The following is a 21101-nucleotide window of genomic DNA, read 5'->3' on the forward strand; positions in this document are numbered from 1 at the left end:
GATTATGTGGGGAGTTACAAGGACTGACTGCCGTGTATTTCTCCCATAGTGCTGCGACCGGCAGCCTCTTTATAATTTCCTTTCTAATTCATCATTTAATATTCATACTATTAAGGCAAAGAACCTGAAGTGCTCTGCCGCCGTTGGAAAATAATCGATTTAACTTCATAATCCGCCGTCATTTGTGACAATTAAACGGGTGATGTCCGTGGATAGAAGTTTAATTACGTTTGACATTCATACAATTTGTCTCAAAGGAGGAATCGCGCTTCCATTACTGAGGTGGGTGGGGTTGCATGTTGAGCAAGGACATGAAGCTTTAGTAGCAAAAGTCTGAACGTCAGTCAAGTCAGCCAGCCAGTTCCTTAGTGTCGCGCTTCAATACCGCCCGCCTGTATGCCCACGTCTCTTCCACCACCTATCACCCATCTATCAGAACTGTCCCCGCCTGTATGCCCACGTCTCTTCCACCACCTATCACCCATCTATCAGAACTGTCCCCGCCTGTATGCCCACGTCTCTTCCACCACCTATCACCCATCTATCAGAACTGTCCCCGCCTGTATGCTCACGTCTCTTCCACTACCTATCACCCATCTATCAGAACTGTCCCCGCCTGTATACCCACGTCTCTTCCACCACCTATCACCCATCTATCAGAACTGTCCCCGCCTGTATGCCCACGTCTCTTCCACCACCTATCACCCATCTATCAGAACTGTCCCCGCTTGTATGCCCACGTCTCTTCCACCACCGATCACCCATCTATCAGAACTGTCCCCGCCTGTATGCCCACGTCTCTTCCACCACCTCTATCACCCATCTATCAGAACTGTCCCCGCCTGTATGCCCACGTCTCTTCCACCACCTATCACCCATCTATCAGAACTGTCCCCGCCTGTATGCTCACGTCTCTTCCACCACCTATCACCCATCTATCAGAACTGTCCCCGCCTGTATGCCCACGTCTCTTCCACCACCTATCACCCATCTATCAGAACTGTCCCCCGCCTGTATGCCCACGTCTCTTCCACCACCTATCACCCATCTATCAGAACTGTCCCCGCCTGTATGCCCACGTCTCTTCCACCACCTATCACCCATCTATCAGAACTGTCCCCGCCTGTATGCCCACGTCTCTTCCACCACCTATCACCCATCTATCAGAACTGTCCCCGCCTGTATGCCCACGTCTCTTCCACCACCCATCTATCAGAACTGTCCCCGCCTGTATGCCACGTCTCTTCCACCACCGATCACCCATCTATCAGAACTGTCCCCGCCTGTATGCCCACGTCTCTTCCACCACCTATCACCCATCTATCAGAACTGTCCCCGCCTGTATGCCCACGTCTCTTCCACCACCTATCACCCATCTATCAGAACTGTCCCCGCCTGTATGCCCACGTCTCTTCCACCACCCATCTATCAGAACTGTCCCCGCCTGTATGCCCACGTCTCTTCCACCACCGATCACCCATCTATCAGAACTGTCCCCGCCTGTATGCCCACGTCTCTTCCACCACCTATCACCCATCTATCAGAACTGTCCCCGCCTGTATGCCCACGTCTCTTCCACCACCTATCACCCATCTATCAGAACTGTCCCCGCCTGTATGCCCACGTCTCTTCCACCACCTATCACCCATCTATCAGAACTGTCCCCGCCTGTATGCCCACGTCTCTTCCACCACCTATCACCCATCTATCAGAACTGTCCCCGCCTGTATGCCCACGTCTCTTCCACCACCCATCACCCATCTATCAGAACTGTCCCCGTTTGTATGCCCACGTCTCTTCCACCACCTATCACCCATCTATCAGAACTGTCCCCGCCTGTATGCCCACGTCTCTTCCACCACCGATCACCCATCTATCAGAACTGTCCCCGCCTGTATGCCCACGTCTCTTCCACCACCTATCACCCATCTATCAGAACTGTCCCCGCCTGTATGCTCACGTCTCTTCCACCACCTATCACCCATCTATCAGAACTGTCCCCGCCTGTATGCCCACGTCTCTTCCACCATCTATCAGAACTGTCCCCGCCTGTATGCCCACGTCTCTTCCACCACCGATCACCCATCTATCAGAACTGTCCCCGCCTGTATGCCCACGTCTCTTCCACCACCTATCACCCATCTATCAGAACTGTCCCCGCCTGTATGCTCACGTCTCTTCCACCACCTATCACCCATCTATCAGAACTGTCCCCGCCTGTATGCTCACGTCTCTTCCACCACCGATCACCCATCTATCAGAACTGTCCCCGCCTGTATGCCCACGTCTCTTCCACCACCTATCACCCATCTATCAGAACTGTCCCCGCCTGTATGCCCACGTCTCTTCCACCACCTATCACCCATCTATCAGAACTGTCCCCGCCTGTATGCCCACGTCTCTTCCACCACCCATCACCCATCTATCAGAACTGTCCCCGCTTGTATGCCCACGTCTCTTCCACCACCTATCACCCATCTATCAGAACTGTCCCCGCCTGTATGCTCACGTCTCTTCCACCACCGATCACCCATCTATCAGAACTGTCCCCGCCTGTATGCCCACGTCTCTTCCACCACCTATCACCCATCTATCAGAACTGTCTCTGCCTGTATGCCCACGTCTCTTCCACCACCTATCACCCATCTATCAGAACTGTCCCTGCCTGTATGCCCACGTCTCTTCCACCATCTATCAGAACTGTCCCCGCCTGTATGCCCACGTCTCTTCCACCACCGATCACCCATCTATCAGAACTGTCCCCGCCTGTATGCCCACGTCTCTTCCACCACCTATCACCCATCTATCAGAACTGTCCCCGCCTGTATACCCACGTCTCTTCCACCACCTATCACCCATCTATCAGAACTGTCCCCGCTTGTATACCCACGTCTCTTCCACCACCTATCACCCATCTATCAGAACTGTCCCCGCCTGTATGCCCACGTCTCTTCCACCACCTATCACCCATCTATTAGAACTGTCCCCGCCTGTATGCCCACGTCTCTTCCACCACCTATCACCCATCTATCAGAACTGTCCCCGCCTGTATGCCCACGTCTCTTCCACCACCTATCACCCATCTATCAGAACTGTCCCCGCCTGTATGCCCACGTCTCTTCCACCACCTATCACCCATCTATCAGAACTGTCCCCGCCTGTATGCCCACGTCTCTTCCACCCACCTATCACCCATCTATCAGAACTGTCCCCGCCTGTATGCCCACGTCTCTTCCACCACCTATCACCCATCTATCAGAACTGTCCCCGGATACACACGGCTTATTGATAAGGTGCGACCCTTTCACGGAAACACACGTCAAAAACATGACATCCCTTGTTACCCAGACGACAGGACTGACAGGAAGTGGGCCGCGGGGACCACATTACCCAGACTCCCCAGGAAGCGCCAGTCATTTAACGACTGTTAAACTGGCCAGACAGGCAGGAAGGTGGAATGAGCACGGAAAGAAAAGAAAAAACATTAGCAGTCATCATTAGCAGCCATACAAACACAGCAAGGGTTTTTGTTGATTGAGAAATCAAATGAGGATAGTTGCAGAATGAATGAAAAACCAAGAACAAAACAAGGGATGAAGTTAATGCTTGGGTCGACCCCCCCCCCCTTTTCCCTTATATTCACTGCAGACTTTCAAAAAAGAACAAAAGAGAAGAACGATAAAAACAAACACATTTATTGGTACAGACTCATATCCCACCCCCTGTAATGTGGCAGGGCAGTGTAAGCCATAAACACATTGATAAAACCATTTCTTTAATAACACTTGTTTGTCAAACTGCCACCCCCAGGCAGTTTCCATTATCACCGTTTCAACATTTTACGGGAGGCCATCTTTATATAAAGCCCATGCATTGCAAAGGCTGTAGTGAGAGAGATGGAGAAAGGGAGAGAGATGGAGACAGTGAGAGAGAGAGAGAGAGAGAGAGAGAGAGAGAGAGAAACACCGTACACCACTACACTAAAGCCTAATGTCCAACTGTCCGGAGCTCCAATCTTTCCTAGTTTCACCCACACTGCAGACCTCTTCCAATAAGACCAAGAGTTTAGCTGTAACATATGCACTTTAAGAATAGCAATAACTAAACTTGGGGGCAATTTCATTTTTTTTTCCATTACTTGCAAGAACAATCCTCTTTTTTTAATGTAGCCCAGGAATTGAAACACTAAAATAATAACAGGTTTGTTAAACGTTACATGACCGTTCCAGCCTCTACTTTATTGTTGGATTACATTTAAGGGAGAATCCCATGGCACGTGCCAATATTAGCGGGCTAGAATAATATGCTAGTGAAGAATTTTATGATTTATGTCCCCAGTGGCAGCCACTTGCCTTTGTAGTGCACTACTTTTGACAAGGTTCCATAGACGGGTTGGTTGTTTAGCAACAACACAGAGGCATGTGCAACTATGGGGCAAAACAGACAGGGTTGGCTTAGACTGTTGACAACACGTAAACTATATTTAGTCTCCGATGTTTATTGAAAACAGAAATAAAGTTCCACAATGAGCACTTGTCTCTCAAATACATCGTTACAGTTGTTGGTTAGCTAGCTAGCAAATATTTTGCCATGTTAGCATAGACGTGACACCAGTCAAAACTCCTCAAAACAAGACATCAAGAACACGATAAAACTAGCTGAAACGAGTCACCTACGATGGTCGTTTCTTGTCATTGTTTCTAGGGATTGGGCCATTCAGAACCATAACAACACACGGCATTCTGCCCCACTGACGCGCGCATTGTTTTCCTAAGGTTGTCAGCTAACCCGTCTATAGGCCTGTGGTCAAAAGCAGTGCTCTATATAGGGAATAGGGTGCTATTTGGGATGCATCCGTGGTGAACGGAACAAGACTCACCACAGTTCACACGGCCCATTGTAAACCATGCTATTGAAAACTAGAACTCTGCATGAGAAAACCTACTCCTTTATTAAGATAATAGCTCTCTAATGAGCCCACATTTTTTTTTTTATTATTCAGACATCGACACCAGAAGAGGCTGCATTTTTTGAGAGTATAACTGGTATTTTTCCACAAAATGACTTTTAATTCACTGCCCTCGGGTCAAAATGTATGATCTCTTCTGAATATTAACATCGTTTTGAGTCGCGCCCTCTCTCGCTATGTCCCTAACATGAAATATCAACTACTCAGAGACCCTAAAGCCTGGCCGATAAGAGTCTGTCAGAGATATCACATGACCAGAAGTCCGCTCGCGGCCCCATATAAAATAACATGCTTTTAACGGTGCTGGTTTTATTGCACAGCGTGTTGATTCATGACACCCCAGCCACCATACATCAGTCTAGTGAAGATAACTCTACAACCCCTCATGGCCATCCATTATTAATGGGATCTGAAGGGGAGCTGGATATTCTTCAGGCTGATGATTCAGTCTTGGTATGCATCCCAAATGGCACCCCGTTCTCAAATTGAGTGCACTACTTTTGACCAGTATGTACATGTATTATATTAAGTAGAATTCAACTGTGAAATCCACCAGTTATACCAGAAGAGGAAAATTATATAGGGCTTCATTCATCATACTTAGGTTATGTCCCAACTCACACCCTACTCCCTATTTAGCGCACTACTTTTGACCAGGGCCCACAGGGTTCTAGTCAAAAGTAGTGCACTATAATATATAGGGAATAGGGTGCCATTTGGGACAAACCCAATTGAGTAGTTCGGCAGCAAAGTGAGGAAAAACGAGTCAGGGACAGAGTGTAACCTCAGTACTATCCATTCCCCAGTACATAAAACCCTGGTCCAGTCAGGGACAGAGTGTAACCTCAGTACTATCCATTCCCCAGTACATAACACCTTGGTCCAGTCAGGGACAGTAGAACCTCAGTACTATCCATTCCCCAGTACATAACACCTTGGTCCAGTCAGGGACAGAGTGTAACCTCAGTACTATCCATTCCCCAGTACATAAAACCCTGGTCCAGTCAGGGACAGTGGAACCTCGGTACTATCCATTCCCCAGTACATAAAACCCTGGTCCAGTCAGGGACAGTAGAACCTCAGTACTATCCATTCCCCAGTACATAAAACCTTGGTCCAGTCAGGGACAGTGGAACCTCGGTACTATCCATTCCCCAGTACATAACACCTTGGTCCAGTCAGGGACAGAGTGTAACCTCAGTACTATCCATTCCCCAGTACATAAAACCCTGGTCCAGTCAGGGACAGTAGAACCTCAGTACTATCCATTCCCCAGGACATAAAACCCTGGTCCAGTCAGGGACAGTGGAACCTCAGTACTATCCATTCCCCAGTACATAAAACCCTGGTCCAGTCAGGGAGAGTGGAACCTCAGTACTATCCATTCCCCAGTACATAAAACCCTGGTCCAGTCAGGGACAGTAGAACCTCAGTACTATCCATTCCCCAGTACATAAAACCCTGGTCCAGTCAGGGACAGTGGAACCTCAGTACTATCCATTCCCCAGTACATAAAACCCTGGTCCAGTCAGGGACAGTAGAACCTCAGTACTATCCATTCCCCAGTACATAAAACCCTGGTCCAGTGAGGGACAGTAGAACCTCAGTGCTCTCCATTCCCCAGTACATAAAACCCTGGTCCAGTCAGGGACAGTAGAACCTCAGTACTATCCATTCCCCAGTACATAAAACCCTGGTCCAGTCAGGAACAGTAGAACCTCAGTACTATCCATTCCCCAGTACATAAAACCCTGGTCCAGTCAGGGACAGTAGAACCTCAGTACTATCCATTCCCCAGTACATAAAACCCTGGTCCAGTCAGGGACAGTAGAACCTCAGTACTATCCATTCCCCAGTACATAAAACCCTGGTCCAGTCAGGGACAGTAGAACCTCAGTACCTATCCATTCCCAGTACATAACACCCTTGGTCCAGTCAGGGACAGAGTGTAACCTCAGTACTATCCATTCCCCAGTACATAAAACCCTGGTCCAGTCAGGGACAGTGGAACCTCAGTACTATCCATTCCCCAGTACATAAAACCCTGGTCCAGTCAGGGACAGTAGAACCTCAGTACTATCCATTCCCCAGTACATAACACCTTGGTCCAGTCAGGGACAGAGTGTAACCTCAGTACTATCCATTCCCCAGTACATAAAACCCTGGTCCAGTCAGGGACAGTGGAACCTCAGTACTATCCATTCCCCAGTACATAAAACCCCTGGTCCAGTCAGGGACAGTAGAACCTCAGTACTATCCATTCCCCAGTACATAAAACCCTGGTCCAGTCAGGGACAGTAGAACCTCAGTACTATCCATTCCCCAGTACATAAAACCCTGGTCCAGTCAGGGACAGTGGAACCTCAGTACTATCCATTCCCCAGTACATAAAACCCTGGTCCAGTCAGGGACAGTAGAACCTCAGTACTATCCATTCCCCAGTACATAAAACCCTGGTCCAGTCAGGGACAGTAGAACCTCAGTACTATCCATTCCCCAGTACATAAAACCCTGGTCCAGTCAGGGACAGTAGAACCTCAGTACTATCCATTCCCCAGGACTTTAAACCCTGGTCCTCCAGCGTCTCTCAGTCAGAAAGTGGCAAACCGTAAATTGACTTTTGACAGTTGTGTGAGGGAATGACTCCTACATCTCTTCCCTGAAAATGTCTCTCCCCCACGCTGCTGCTCAGGAGAGGACAGTTAACAGCATACTCAAAAATTAACTCCCTCTCTCTCCTTCCCTCTCACTCTGTCTCAAAAGAGCCATTCACTATCAACCGGCTAATTATAAAATGGCCAAGGTGGGGCATGGTGGAGGATAGTACAATATCTGTAGAGGATGTTATTATAAAAAATAAATGAATACATCTCTTCTTCTCTTCTCGCCTTCAGTGGCTGCTTTCCAACTAGTTTTTATACTCCTCGTTGGCTGACTCCCTCCAGCCCCTACCGACATTGCTATTCTCATCACTCCGGTGATATTTTAAACGAATGAAAACAATATGCTTTCTGTCTGGTGTGTATAGATGGAGACAAGATATTCACTGTCTAATGAGTCTCAGTGTGGTGAGTTTAATACGTTTTCTAGAGGTTGGTTAGGAAACAAATCCTCTTCCTAATCACAATAGATGGGCTCGGTCACATTGAAGGCTTGAAGAGACAGCTATTGTAACACGACAACAGAGAAGAGAAGATTTGAGTAGAATATATTATAGGATGATTATAATAAGGGATTGTTTTATGAAGTAACCATGGCGGCGGGGGCAGTGTGTGTTTCTCTATACCACAGTCTGACAGTCATAATTATACAGTTCAGTAATGTAAAATCACTGTTTAAGTTATGGTTGAAATGCGTGGGTGGGAACTTTGTTGCGTCCCAACTGGGCACACAAAATGGTGGCGCCCCAGCTGACCTCAACTCCCGCTTCCTGGGTTTTTAACCTGTCACATGACCAACTGGGCCCAGACCCAAAGGTGGTGGAGATGGTAGTTGGGAGAATGGCAGTGAGTCGTGTGAGAGAGAGACACACACAACCCAGCGGGGTGTTAATTACAGCGTACAAAGTGTGTTTTTCCCTCAAAGCCGCATCACTCTCCTCAGGGGGACACGGAGGCTCTGGGTCCGCGTCTTAAACATCCGTTGTTTCGCAGCTCAGCGCTCCGCACCGCGTCTCCGCCCGGTGTACACAGCAATTTATTTTAATGACATCCCACCCTGGGAGATGGTGTTTGTTGCTTTGCTGACGAGGTGGGGTCTGCATATATATATATATTGATGTATACATTTACGGCACGGCTGGCTCTCACAGTGCAGCCACACCTGCAGCTACTGTTATGTTCAAAGACAACTAAAAATAAATGGAAAGGAAAGCGAAAAAAGTTGCGATTCTCTCGACTCATCTCTGTGGAGACCACAAGGGAGGGATGGGATATGCAAACGAGGCCTTGATTTCCTCTGTAACCGCGCTAACCTCTGACACCGGCTTTCTTCTAAGGTTGTCGGGAGCCGAGCTCGTTGTTAGAGTCAGGTATAAAATAGCCCGTCGCCCCGGTAACGCCCTGTAACATCTCCACTGGGCTATTTTTGGCGAACACACCCGACTAAGCACAAGAGCTGTGGTCCCTGCGGCAACGCGGCTGTTGCCGTCTCTGACGCTTCTGGTGGTTAAAGGAAGCCTCTCCAAGGATATGGGCTCGAAGACTAAGATGAGGGCTGGATGAAGTTTTCCAGAGGATAAAAGTATTCATAAGGAAATAAGTTTAACGTCATCTTCCTTGATTAGGTAGGTGGAGGGGCCTTCCCTTGAATTCAATTATTCTGACTTTAAAGGATTTGTCCAACGATAGCATCTTGACTAAAACAGTGGCTCTTTAATATTGCACAGTACCAGTGGATGGTATCTTAGACTTAGAGAGGATGTTTTTCCCTTCATTAATTAAAGGGCCATTTGATGTTTTGTTTATAGGGGAAAATAGGCTGGTGTTTCATGGAATGATCAAAGCTCATGTTCTGCCATCTTATTTTGGTTCCTGTTTGAAACTCCAGAGGAGAGCTGTTTGAGTGGTGTCGTGCCCTTCTGGTTCCCCTGGGGATCCACTTCAGGCAGTGTTTGGTTCCACCTGAGCACTTTAATTAATTAATGAATAAGCGCCGATTAAACCGCTAATTGAAAAGTGATGAGTCATGATTGTCTTCTTTACTTTGCCCAGAGAGAGAGAGAGAGAGACAGAGAGAGAGAGAGAGAGATAGTGAGCGAGATATAGAGATAGAGATATGGAGATAGAGATAGAAGTTAACTGAAAGACATGCTTGGATGTTTCATATGACTTGTCTTTCCCCCAGGGAGTTACTGTATTATGTTATTACCACAGCTAGTCAACATCATATCCAGTCAAATAATATTTCTAAATCATTAAAATGTGTATTTATGCTTGATTGAGCTGGCCTGGTTTAATGAACCAATCGAATAGTCTCAAAAACGTCAAACCTCGTCCACCAGACAGGCAAAAAAGTATTTGAAAGATTTCAAATTTCGCCAAGTCTGATCATATCAGATATAATGTCTAGTCAAAAAAATGAACATATCTTTATTAAAAAAGATGAAAATAACTGTCAAAAAAGCGCTATATTGAACATACTTCATGTTTTCCAACCATCTTTCTAATGCTGAGAGTTAGGTGAGGTGATTGATTTTCTTAACTGAGGCTCCAGGTACATGTGTTTAAATGGGAGTGCTAGAAAGTTTCTCTCCACTTCTCAGATCAACGTGTGTAATTACAGCCCTAGAAGAAAAAAAAATATAGAAAATGCCTGAGCGACTTCAAAAACCCTCCGCCTCAATGCAGCAGAAATAAAAAATACAAAAAAGTGTGCAATTAAACGTTACTTTTGAAAATTATATTTAGAGGACATGAGAAGGAAATGCAAATTGTGTTTGTGAGTTATATAATTGCCTTGTTTTGGCTGTTTTTCCTCGACTCCCCTAGAGGATAAAATAAGGATCAAAATAAGATGGCCACTGCACTTGTGTCTGGTAGGAGTTTCCATGGAAATGTGAGTGACCACATATTAAGGTCTTGTCGTCAGTCCTCGGTTGCAACACTCATTAAAGGTCCAAACTGCCTCTGGAAGCAACATCAGCACAAGAACTGCTTGTCAGGAGCTCCATTAAATGAGTTTCCATGGCCGAGCAACTTCCCACAAGCCTAAGATCATCATACGCAATGTCAAGCGCTGGTTGGAGTGGTGTAAAGCTCGCCGCCATTGGACTCTTGAGCAGTGGAAACGCGTTCTCTTGGAGTGATGAATTGCACTTCACAATCTGTCAGTCCGACGGACGAATCTGGGTTTGGCGGATGCCAAGAGAACGCTACCTGCCCAAATGCATAGTGCCAACTGTAAAGTTTGGTGGAAGAGGAATAATGGTCAGGGCTGTTTTTCATGGTTTGGGCTAGGTCCCTTAGTTCCAGTGAAGGGACATCTTAATGCTACAGCATACAATGACATTTTAGACGATTCTGTGCTTCCAACTTTGTGGCAACAGTTTGGGGAAGGACCTTTCCTGTTTCAGCAGGACAATGCCCCCATGTACAAAGCGAGGTCTATAACGAAATGGTTTGTCGAGATCGGTGTGGAAGAACTTGACTGGCCATAACAGAGCTCTGACCTCAACCCCATCGAACACCTTTGGGATGAATTGCAACGCCGACTGCAAGCCACGCCTAATCACCCAACATCTGTGCCTGACCTCACTAATGTTCTTGTGGCTGAATGGAAGCAAGTCCTCGGAGCAATGTTCCAACATCTAGTGGAAAGCCTTCCCAGAAGAGTGGAGGCTGTTATAGCAGAAAAGTGTGGATCAATTCTCAAATGAATGCCCATGACTTTGGAGATGAGATGTTCGACGAGCAGGTGTCTACATACTTTTGGTAATGTAGTGTAGGTTACAAAACCTTCTCTGTCATTGGTCACCAATAGATTTCCCAGCAGAAGTAGTTGTGAATATAAATCCTAGACGCAGGTGAGTAGTTCAAAAAGTAGAAAACTTGTCTTGAAAAATGCCTTGCTGCCAAATGTTTACAAAGTCCCCATTGAATCTTCACATCTATGTTTTTCTATAGTGTCTGGTCCCAGAGGATTAACGGTATCCCACTGACCTGAAATGCACATCACTCGCCCAGACCTCTGCACTGACCTTTTTACAAGGAGCACGTGTGCGCCTAAGTTGGAAAATGTAGGAGCACACAAAGAAATTTAGGAGCACAATGAAAAACATTTGAGATAATAAAGCTAGAATCCTTCATTTTTCTAGGCGCACTGGTGTTCCTAAATAAACATTCCAGGTCGCACAGCTACATATTTAGGTGCATATGATTGTAAAACGCTCCCACTGGGACCTGATCTGTATCTCATTGACTTGAACTGTATACCAATGTATAACAGTGTACCACTGACCTCTTTTACAGTACATTTCAGCTCCCAAACCTGAAGAAAACAACTATTCTTAGATACAGTACATGCAACACTTTAAAGGGGAAATCTGGGATTGGTAAAACATTCTTTTACTTTTAAATGAATGATTTAAATGCTTAACTGATTCTTAAAGAATATAACTCATCAATAAACGTAGAAATGCATCAATGAATTTGAGAGGGTTTCCATTTCTCCAGCCCTATCCCTCATCTGATTACCAGAAAGTGTTGGTAACCACTTTGTTGTTGCTTGAATTCCAGATTGTCCTTTTAAAGTAGGTGCCAGCAGACCTAACATCTAGCAGCACTGCAATATGCTGTAAAACCTACGGTGATGATCTGCTAAGAAGGAGTAACTAGCACAGCAGGGCTATGATTACCACTCACAAGCTGGGCTGCTTTGGTTCTGACTCAAATCTGGTTTTCCTCAGGCATTAAGTGGAGAAAATCTGACACCCTAGTCTGTGTGATTGACAGCGAAACTGACAGAACCGTCTTGCTTCGTTTACGTCATTGACGGTCCCTCATTATACAGTACTGACAGAGAGAGGGGGACGAGGGAGGAGAGAGAGGAGAGAGAGGCCGTGTCCAAATAACCATACTAAATAGTATGACTTTGGGGTATGCAAAAATGTTAATGTTTTATAGTATGTGAAACTTTAAAAATGAAGTATGCTTTAAATGCCAGGATGTCATACTCTTTTCGACTTATCATCAAGTAGAATTCACTGCACATTATTTAGGAAGAGTAATCGTCTTTTCACACCTACACGTTTTCTTTTTACAACTGCTAATAAAATTAGAATAGGGGACGCACTTCACAAAAATGAACAAATGGCGGCGAACAAGCGCCATTGCCTTGATTTGATTTGTTGATTTGTGTCGCTTACTGCATTCGTGCTCACCAAACAGAACATTCTAAATAGTATGTAGTATGATTAGTACCCAGTAGGCAATTTTAAAAAGTAGTAGGCAAGACAGATTGCGGACACGGCGGCGGGGGTAAGAGAAAGATGCAGATAAATGAACAAAAGATGAAAAAACAGATTTCAGGTGGATGTTGATAATGTCCGCTGACAGACAGTCAGTCCTACGACAGATGGTGGTATTCCTTCTCATGTAACTTGGGCGCTTTGATTAGATGTTTGTTTGGCCGCTAACTTGGCATCGTCCTGCCGTCCTGATGCAATGCAACACCAACCAGAACAGGAACAAGAGAAAACATCAACAACAACAGTGAAATGCTAATAATGAGTTGTGGAGACTGGAAGTCCCTTATGCTCGAGCTGGACTGTGTTTGGACTTGACAGAAAACTGAGCTGAAAACTTGAGAGGAGTTGGGGTACAGTGAGGGAAAAAAGTATTTAATCCCCTGCTGATTTTGTACGTTTGCCCAATGACAAAGAAATGATCAGTCTATAATTTTAATGGTAGGTTTATTTGAACAGTGAGAGACAGAATAACAACGAAAAAATCTAGAAAAACGCATGTCAAAAATGTTATAAATTGATTTGCATTTTAATGAGGGAAATAAGTATTTGACCCCCTCTCAATCAGAAAGATTTCTAGCTCTCAGGTGTCTTTTATACAGGTAACGAGCTGAGATTAGGAGCAAACTCTTAAAGGGAGTGCTCCTAATCTCAGCTTGTTACCTGTATAAAAGACACCTGTCCACAGAAGCAATCAATCAATCAGATTCCAAACTCTCCACCATGGCCAAGACCAAAGAGCTCTCCAAGGATGTCAGGGACAAGATTGTAGACCTACACAAGGCTGGAATGGGCTACAAGACCATCGCCAAGCAGCTTGGTGAGGTGACAACAGTTGGTGCGATTATTCGCAAATGGAAGAAACACAAAAGAACTGTCAATCTCCCTTGGCCTGGGGCTCCATGCAAGATCTCACCTCGTGGAGTTGCAATGATCATGAGAACGGTGAGGAATCAGCCCAGAACTACACGGGAGGATCTTGTCAATGATCTCAAGGCAGCTGGGACCATAGTCACCAAGAAAACAATTGGTAACACACTACGCCGTGAAGGACTGAAATCCTGCAGCGCCCGCAAGGTCCCCCTGCTCAAGAATACATATACATGCCCGTCTGAAGTTTGCCAATGAACATCTGAATGATTCAGAGGACAACTGGGTGAAAGTGTTGTGGTCAGATGAGACCAAAATGGAGCTCTTTGGCATCAACTCAACTTGCCGTGTTTGGAGGAGGAGGAATGCTGCCTATGACCCCAAGAACACCACCCCCACCGTCAAACATGGAGGTGGAAACATTATGCTTGGGGGTGTTTTTCTGCTAAGGGGACAGGACAACTTCACCGCATCAAAGGGACGATGGACGGGGCCATGTACCGTCAAATCTTGGGTGAGAACCTCCTTCCCTCAGCCAGGGCATTGAAAATGGGTCGTGGATGGGTATTCCAGGATGACAATGACCCAAAACACACGGCCAAGGCAACAAAGGAGTGGCTCAAGAAGAAGCACATTAAGGTCCTGGAGTGGCCTAGCCAGTCTCCAGACCTTAATCCCATAGACAATCTGTGGAGGGAGCTGAAGGTTCGAGTTGCCAAACGTCAGCCTCGAAACCTTAATGACTTAATGAAGATCTGCAAAGAGGAGTGGGACAAAATCCCTCCTGAGATGTGTGCAAACCCGGTGGCCAACTACAAGAAATGTCTGACCTCTGTGATTGCCAACAAGGGTTTTGCCACCAAGTACTAAGTCATGTTTTGCAGAGGGGTCAAATACTTATTTCCTTCATTAAAATGCAAATAATTGTATAAAATTTTTGACATGCGTTTCTCTGGATTTTTTGTTGTTGTTATTCTGTCTCTCACTGTTCAAATAAACCTACCATTAAAATTATAGACTGATCATTTCTTTGTCAGTGGGCAAACGTACAAAATCAGCAGGGTATCAAATACTTTTTTCTGCATGTCTCGCTCTCTTTCTTCTCCTCCTCTTCATGTCTCACTCTTTCCTCTTCTCCTCTGCATGTCTCGCTCTCTTTCCTCTTCTCCTCTGCATGTCTCACTCTCTTTCCTCTTCTCCTCTGCATGTCTCACTCTCTTTCCTCTTCTCCTCTGCATGTCTCACTCTCTTTCCTCTTCTCCTCTGCATGTCTCGCTCTCTTTCCTCTTCTCCTCTTCATGTCTCACTCTCTTTCCTCTTCTCCTCTGCATGTCTCACTCTCTTTCCTCTTCTCCTCTGCATGTCTCACTCTCTTTCCTCTTCTCCTCTGCATGTCTCACTCTCTTTCCTCTTCATGTCTCACTCTCTTTCCTCTTCTCCTCTGCATGTCTCACTCTCTTTCCTCTTCTCCTCTGCATGTCTCACTCTCTTTCCTCTTCTCCTCTGCATGTCTCACTCTCTTTCCTCTTCTCCCTCTGCATGTCTCACTCTCCTTTCTGCCTGTCACTCTACTCTTCTCCTATGCAGGTCTCACTCTCTTTCCTCTTCTCCTCTGCATGTCTCACTCTTTTCCTCTTCTCCTCTTCATGTCTCGCTCTCTTTCCTCTTCTCCTCTGCATGTCTCACTCTCTTTCCTCTTCTCCTCTGCATGTCTCACTCTCTTTCCTCTTCTCCTCTGCATGTCTCACTCTCTTTACTCTGCATGTCTCGCTCTCTTTCCTCTTCTCCTCTTCATGTCTCACTCTCTTTCCTCTTCTCCTCTGCATGTCTCACTCTCTTTCCTCTTCTCCTCTGCATGTCTCACTCTCTTTCCTCTTCTCCTCTGCATGTCTCACTCTCTTTCCTCTTCTCCTCTGCATGTCTCGCTCTCTTTCCTCTTCTCCTCTGCATGTCTCACTCTCTTTCCTCTTCTCCTCTGCATGTCTCACTCTCTTTCCTCTTCTCCTCTGCATGTCTCGCTCTCTTTCCTCTTCTCCTCTGCATGTCTCACTCTCTTTCCTCTTCTCCTCTGCATGTCTCGCTCTCTTTCCTCTTCTCCTCTGCATGTCTTGCTCTCTTTCCTCTTCTCCTCTCCTGTCCTCTCTTTCTCTCTGGCTCTCTCTGTCCCTCTCTCTGTCCCTCTCTCTCTCTGTCTCTCTCTCTCTGTCATTTGGTCAGACACTGTCAAATAAAACACATTCAGACCTCAAGAGCTCAACTCCTTCAGAACAGGTGTGTGTGATATAACGGTACTAATCAGATAGGTAGGAGTGTCTCTTTTCTCAGTTGGTCACATTATCATTTATTAAGTAGATTGAGTACAGCAGTTGAAATGAACCTCCCGCCCCATGCACCCTGTCCCCGTGTCTGCAGCCTCTCAGCTAGCAGCATCAAGTAGCCTCTTCACCCTTCACTCTGAAGACGGCGCCTCAGACTCACTTTATAAGGAAGCTGAAAAAGAGAGAGACAGAGAGACAGAGCGTGTGATTACAGACCGCTCGCCAGTTAGTGTGTGACACTAAGTCAACTGCGATCTGACTGTATTAAGTGTCGTTCTGTAGATTTCATGGCGATCTGACTGTATTAAGTGTCGTTCAGTAGATTTCATTGTGATCTGACTGTATTAAGTGTTGTTCAGTAGATTTCAGTGTGATCTGACTGTATTACATGTCGTTCTGTAGATTTCATTGCGATCTGACTGTATTAAGTGTCGTTCTGTAGATTTCATGGCGATCTGACTGTATTAAGTGTCGTTAACTAGATTTCATTGCGATCTGACTGTATTAAGTGTTGTTCAGTAGATTTCATTGTGATCTGACTGTATTAAGTGTCGTTCAATAGATTTCATTGTGATCTGACTGTATTAAGTGTCGTTCAGTAGATTTCATTGTGATCTGACTGTATTAAGTGTCGTTAACTAGATTTCATTGCGATCTGACTGTATTAAGTGTCGTTCAGACAGTATAAAGTGTTGTTCAGTAGATTTCATTGTGATCTGACTGTATTACGTGTCGTTCTGTAGATTTCATTGTGATCTGACTGTATTAAATGCTGTTCAGTAGATTTCATTGTGATCTGACTGTATTAAGTGTCGTTCAGTAGATTTCATTGTGATCTGACTGTATTAAGTGTCGTTCAGTAGATTTCATTGTGATCTGACTGTATTAAGTGTCGTTCAGTAGATTTCATTGTGATCTGACTGTATTATTAAGTGTTGTTCAGTAGATTTCATTGTGATCTGACTGTATTATTAAGTGTCGTTCAGTAGATTTCATTGTGATCTGACTGTTTTATTAAGTGTTGTTCAGTAGATTTCATTGTGATCTGACTGTATTATTAAGTGTTGTTCAGTAGATTTCATTGTGATCTGACTATATTAAGTGTTGTTCAGTAGATTTCATTGTGATCTGACTGTATTAAGTGTTGTTCAGAAGTTATCTCGGACTGCGTGCTGCTATCTGTTGTTTTGATGATTAAGGGTGTTACTTGAAGGCATCTATATTCTGATATCTGGAGAATCTGGATGTGTCCTAAATGGTACCCTACCAGATCTCTATGGGTCCTGGACAAAAGTAGTGCCCATAAAAGAAAAATGGGCGCTATTTGGGGCGAAGCCGTTGATTCGAGCCGAGGCTGACAAAATCCTTCACTCAGCTAATTTTTTGGGATAAAGCATCTGACGACTCATCTGACGACTCATCTGACGACGTTCCAAAGTGGGTGAAGTTGACTTCCAGGTGCAGTTTGGGTTCGCTCGGTTAGGAAAAAAATTCAACACTGGGATGTTCTGGGTGAAAAGTATCTGGATGCGTTTTATGTTAGAGGGTGGATGGTGTGAACTTAGCCACCCCTGATTCAATGTAGATCCCCTGGAGACCTGGAGTGAAGTACTCTATTCATTCACTATGTAGGGCCAGGAGTTTATCCAGACCACCTCACCTGGAAAAACTCTGGGCACAGACGTTTTCCTGGTTAAGTCACGTGTCCAGGAAAACTCCTGGCCCTAATTGTGTGAATGACCTTGGTAAATGGTGAAGTCCAGGTGTGTGTGTTACCTGTAGGGGTAGCCGTGGTACTTGGACCTGAAGATGGACAGCAGGAAGCTGAAGAAGAACACGACCAGGCCCAGTCCCACCAGGCAGATAACTGAAACACACAGCACAACATCACACACACACACACACACACACACACACACACACACACACACACACACACACACACACTATCGCTCCCACACAGCACAACATAACAAACACACTACCACACACACACAGTCCCACCAGGCAGATAACTGAAACACACAGCACAACATTACACACACACACACACACACACTACCCCCCCCCCCCCCACACACACACACGTGTTCACCCCTTTAGTATGCTAACGAGGCAATTTATAGTTATTTTGGGACAGTTAAAAACACCTCAATGACAAAAGATGATGGGACGGTTAAAATCACCTCAATGACAAAAGATGAGAATGATTCGCTCCCCCTGCCTCGGCCATATTCCCCACTGCAGCATGTTGTCTGGTAGTATAACTAGCTAGAAGACCGTGGGAAGTGTAATGGGTGTGTGGAGGGCCTATTGAATGGATCTGATGTCAGCACTGACATCCTTCAACAGTCCTCTACTTAGCTATGGGCTGAAGCCACGGCTGAAGCCAGGGCTGAAGCCAGGGCTGAAGCCAGGGCTGAATCCAGGGCTGAAGCCAGGGCTGAAGCCAGGGCTGAAGCCAGGGCTGAATCCAGGGCTGAAGCCAGGGCTGAAGCCAGGGCTGAATCCAGGGCTGAAGCCAGGGCTGAAGCCAGGCCTGAGAGGAACTAATGTCCATGTAAGCAGTGTAATGTAAGCTCTTCATAATCATCACTAAGGCTTATATTCTGACATTTACCTGCCTGTGGTTTTTACAATCATATAGATTTTTATTAATAACGTTTTTCTATGAAAATGAGTCACTACGACATCGTCCCAAACACTACGTTTGACCAAGGGGACTCATGCCATTTGGGACTCATGCTGTGTGAGTCTAATGCAATGTGAATGATGGGTGTTTCTGCTGATTAACAGCCCGACAGCTCTAGCTGAGAGAGGAACTTAAAAAGGGGCTTGTTTTCTCCATGTGCTGTCGGTCGACACGTTGCAGACGGATGAAGGACTGTCGACACGTTACAAACACCTTGTTTTGCATTTTAATTACCGATATCTCAAGGATAACTGCTTTTGTACATCTATGTGTGTGTGTACATCTATGTGTGTGTGTACATCTATGTGTGTGTATGTGTACATCTACGTGTGTGTGTACATCTATGTGTGTGTGTACATCTATGTGTGTGTGTACATCTATGTGTGTGTGTGTACATCTATGTGTGTGTGTGTGTGTACATCTATGTGTGTGTGTGTGTACATCTATGTGTGTGTGTCCGGTCTCAGTAGAACTACAACAGTGGGCCTCTGAAGCTCTGTATTAATCATGTTTACATTACACTCCAGCACACACACACACACACACACACCCCACACACACCCACACCCACAACACACACACACACACACACACACACACACCCCACACACACACACACACACACACACACACAAACACACACACCACACACACACACACACACACACACAACGTGGGGGTCAGGGTTCATCTCTCTGGTGTTAATTAAAGGAACAGTGGACTGAGTGCCGGCCTCTTCACATCTGCCAGACTTAATGGACAGTTATGCAAATATCCATCATGCTTATACAAATGATAATGTCATGTCATTATGTATGCAGCATGTGGGTTCCACTGGAACTACCTCAGTGAGTCTAGTGGACTGGAAGGGGAAGGGGCTGTTGTGTGTGTGTGTGTGTGGGGGGCACGACTCAGTCATAAAACATTAGCTGGGGAAACATGCCTTGGTACCTCTGTACCTCCCCTGCTGTGAGGAGACCCCCTACACACACACGGAACACACACAGAGTGGGAGAAGAGAGGAGCAATGGGGAAGGAGGAGGAGAGAGGAGCATCGGGGAAGGAGGAGGTAGTAGAGGCAGCCATGGGGAGGAGGGGAGAGACGAGAGGAGCAGGGGAAGGAGAGAGAGGAGCATGGGAAGGAGGAGAGAGGAGCATGGGGAAGGAGGAGAGAGGAGCATGGGGAAGGAGGAGAGAGGAGCATGGGAAGGTAAGAGAGAGAGCATGGGAAGGCAGGAGAGAAGGAGCAGGGGAAGGAGGAGAGAGAAGCAGGGAAGGAGGAGGAGAGAGGAGCAGGGGAAGGAGGAGAGAGAAGCATGGGGAAGGTGGAGAGAGGAGCATGGGGAAGGAGGAGAGAGGAGCATGGGAAGGTGGAGAGAGGAGCATGGGAAGGTGGAGAGAGGAGCATGGGGAAGGTGGAGAGAGGAGCAGGGGAAGGAGGAGAGAGAAGCAGGGGAAGGAGGAGGGAGGAGGAGCAGGGGAAGGAGAAGAGAGGAGCAGGGGAGGAGAAGTAGGAGGAGCAGGGGAATGAGGAGGAGAGAGGAGCATGGGAAGGAGAAGAGAAGAGCATGGGAAGGAGGAGGGGAGAGAGGAGCAGGGGGAAGGAGGATGAGAGAGGAAGGGGAAGGAGAGAGAGGAGTAGGGGAAGGAGGAGAGAGGAGCAGGGGAAGGAAGAGAGAGGAGTAGGGGAAGGAGGAGAGAGAAGGGGAAGGAAGAGAGAGGAGTAGGGGAAGGAGGGAGGAGAGAGGAGCAGGGGAAGGATGAGGAGAGAGGAGCAGTGGAAGGAGGAGAGAGAGTAAGGGGGAAGGAAAGCGAGTGGAAGTAGGGGAAGGAGGAGGAGAGAGGAGCAGGGGAAGGATGAGGAGAGAGGAGCAGTAGAAGGAGGAGAGAGGAGCAGGGGAAGTAGGAGAGAGGAGCAGGGGAAGTAGGAGAGAGGAGCAGGGGAAGTAGGAGAGAGGAGCAGGGGAAGGAGGAGGAGAGAGGAGCAGGGGAAGGAGGAGGAGAGAGGAGCAGGGGAAGGAGGAGGAGAGAGGAGCAGGGGAAGGAGGAGAGAGAAGGGGAAGGAAGAGAGAGGAGGAGGGGAAGGAGGAGGAGAGAGGAGCAGGGAAGGATGAGGAGAGAGGAGCAGTGGAAGGAGGAGAGAGGAGCAGGGGAAGTAGGAGAGAGGAGCAGGGGAAGTAGGAGAGAGGAGCAGGGGAGGAGTAGGAGAGAGGAGAGGGGGGAAGTAGGAGGGAGGAGGAGCAGGGGAAGAGGGAGCGAGAGGAGCAGGGGAAGAGGAGGAGAGAGGAG

General features: G+C 46.7%; 1 protein-coding gene and 1 long non-coding RNA gene across 2 annotated transcripts in view; one reads left to right on the forward strand and one right to left on the reverse strand.

Moving 5' to 3' along the window:
* Positions 1 to 508: 508 nt before the first annotated feature.
* Positions 509 to 3289, forward strand: LOC115191581 (proline-rich extensin-like protein EPR1). The gene has a single exon (XM_029749370.1). It carries the CDS (start codon positions 509 to 511, stop codon positions 3287 to 3289), a length of 2781 nt encoding a protein of 926 aa, XP_029605230.1.
* Positions 3290 to 16118: 12829 nt separating this feature from the next.
* LOC115191683 (uncharacterized) overlaps positions 16119 to 21101 on the reverse strand; it is a 20171-nt gene continuing 15188 nt past the window's right edge. The window contains exons 3-4 of the long non-coding RNA XR_003877754.1: positions 17897 to 17987; positions 16119 to 16292 (exon numbers count right to left, since the gene is read on the reverse strand). This is a non-coding gene — a long non-coding RNA (uncharacterized LOC115191683). The remainder of the gene's footprint in view (positions 16293 to 17896; positions 17988 to 21101) is intronic.

The sequence above is a fragment of the Salmo trutta genome, chromosome 4 (genome assembly GCF_901001165.1).
Source record: "Salmo trutta chromosome 4, fSalTru1.1, whole genome shotgun sequence".
Lineage (NCBI taxonomy): Eukaryota > Metazoa > Chordata > Actinopteri > Salmoniformes > Salmonidae > Salmo > Salmo trutta.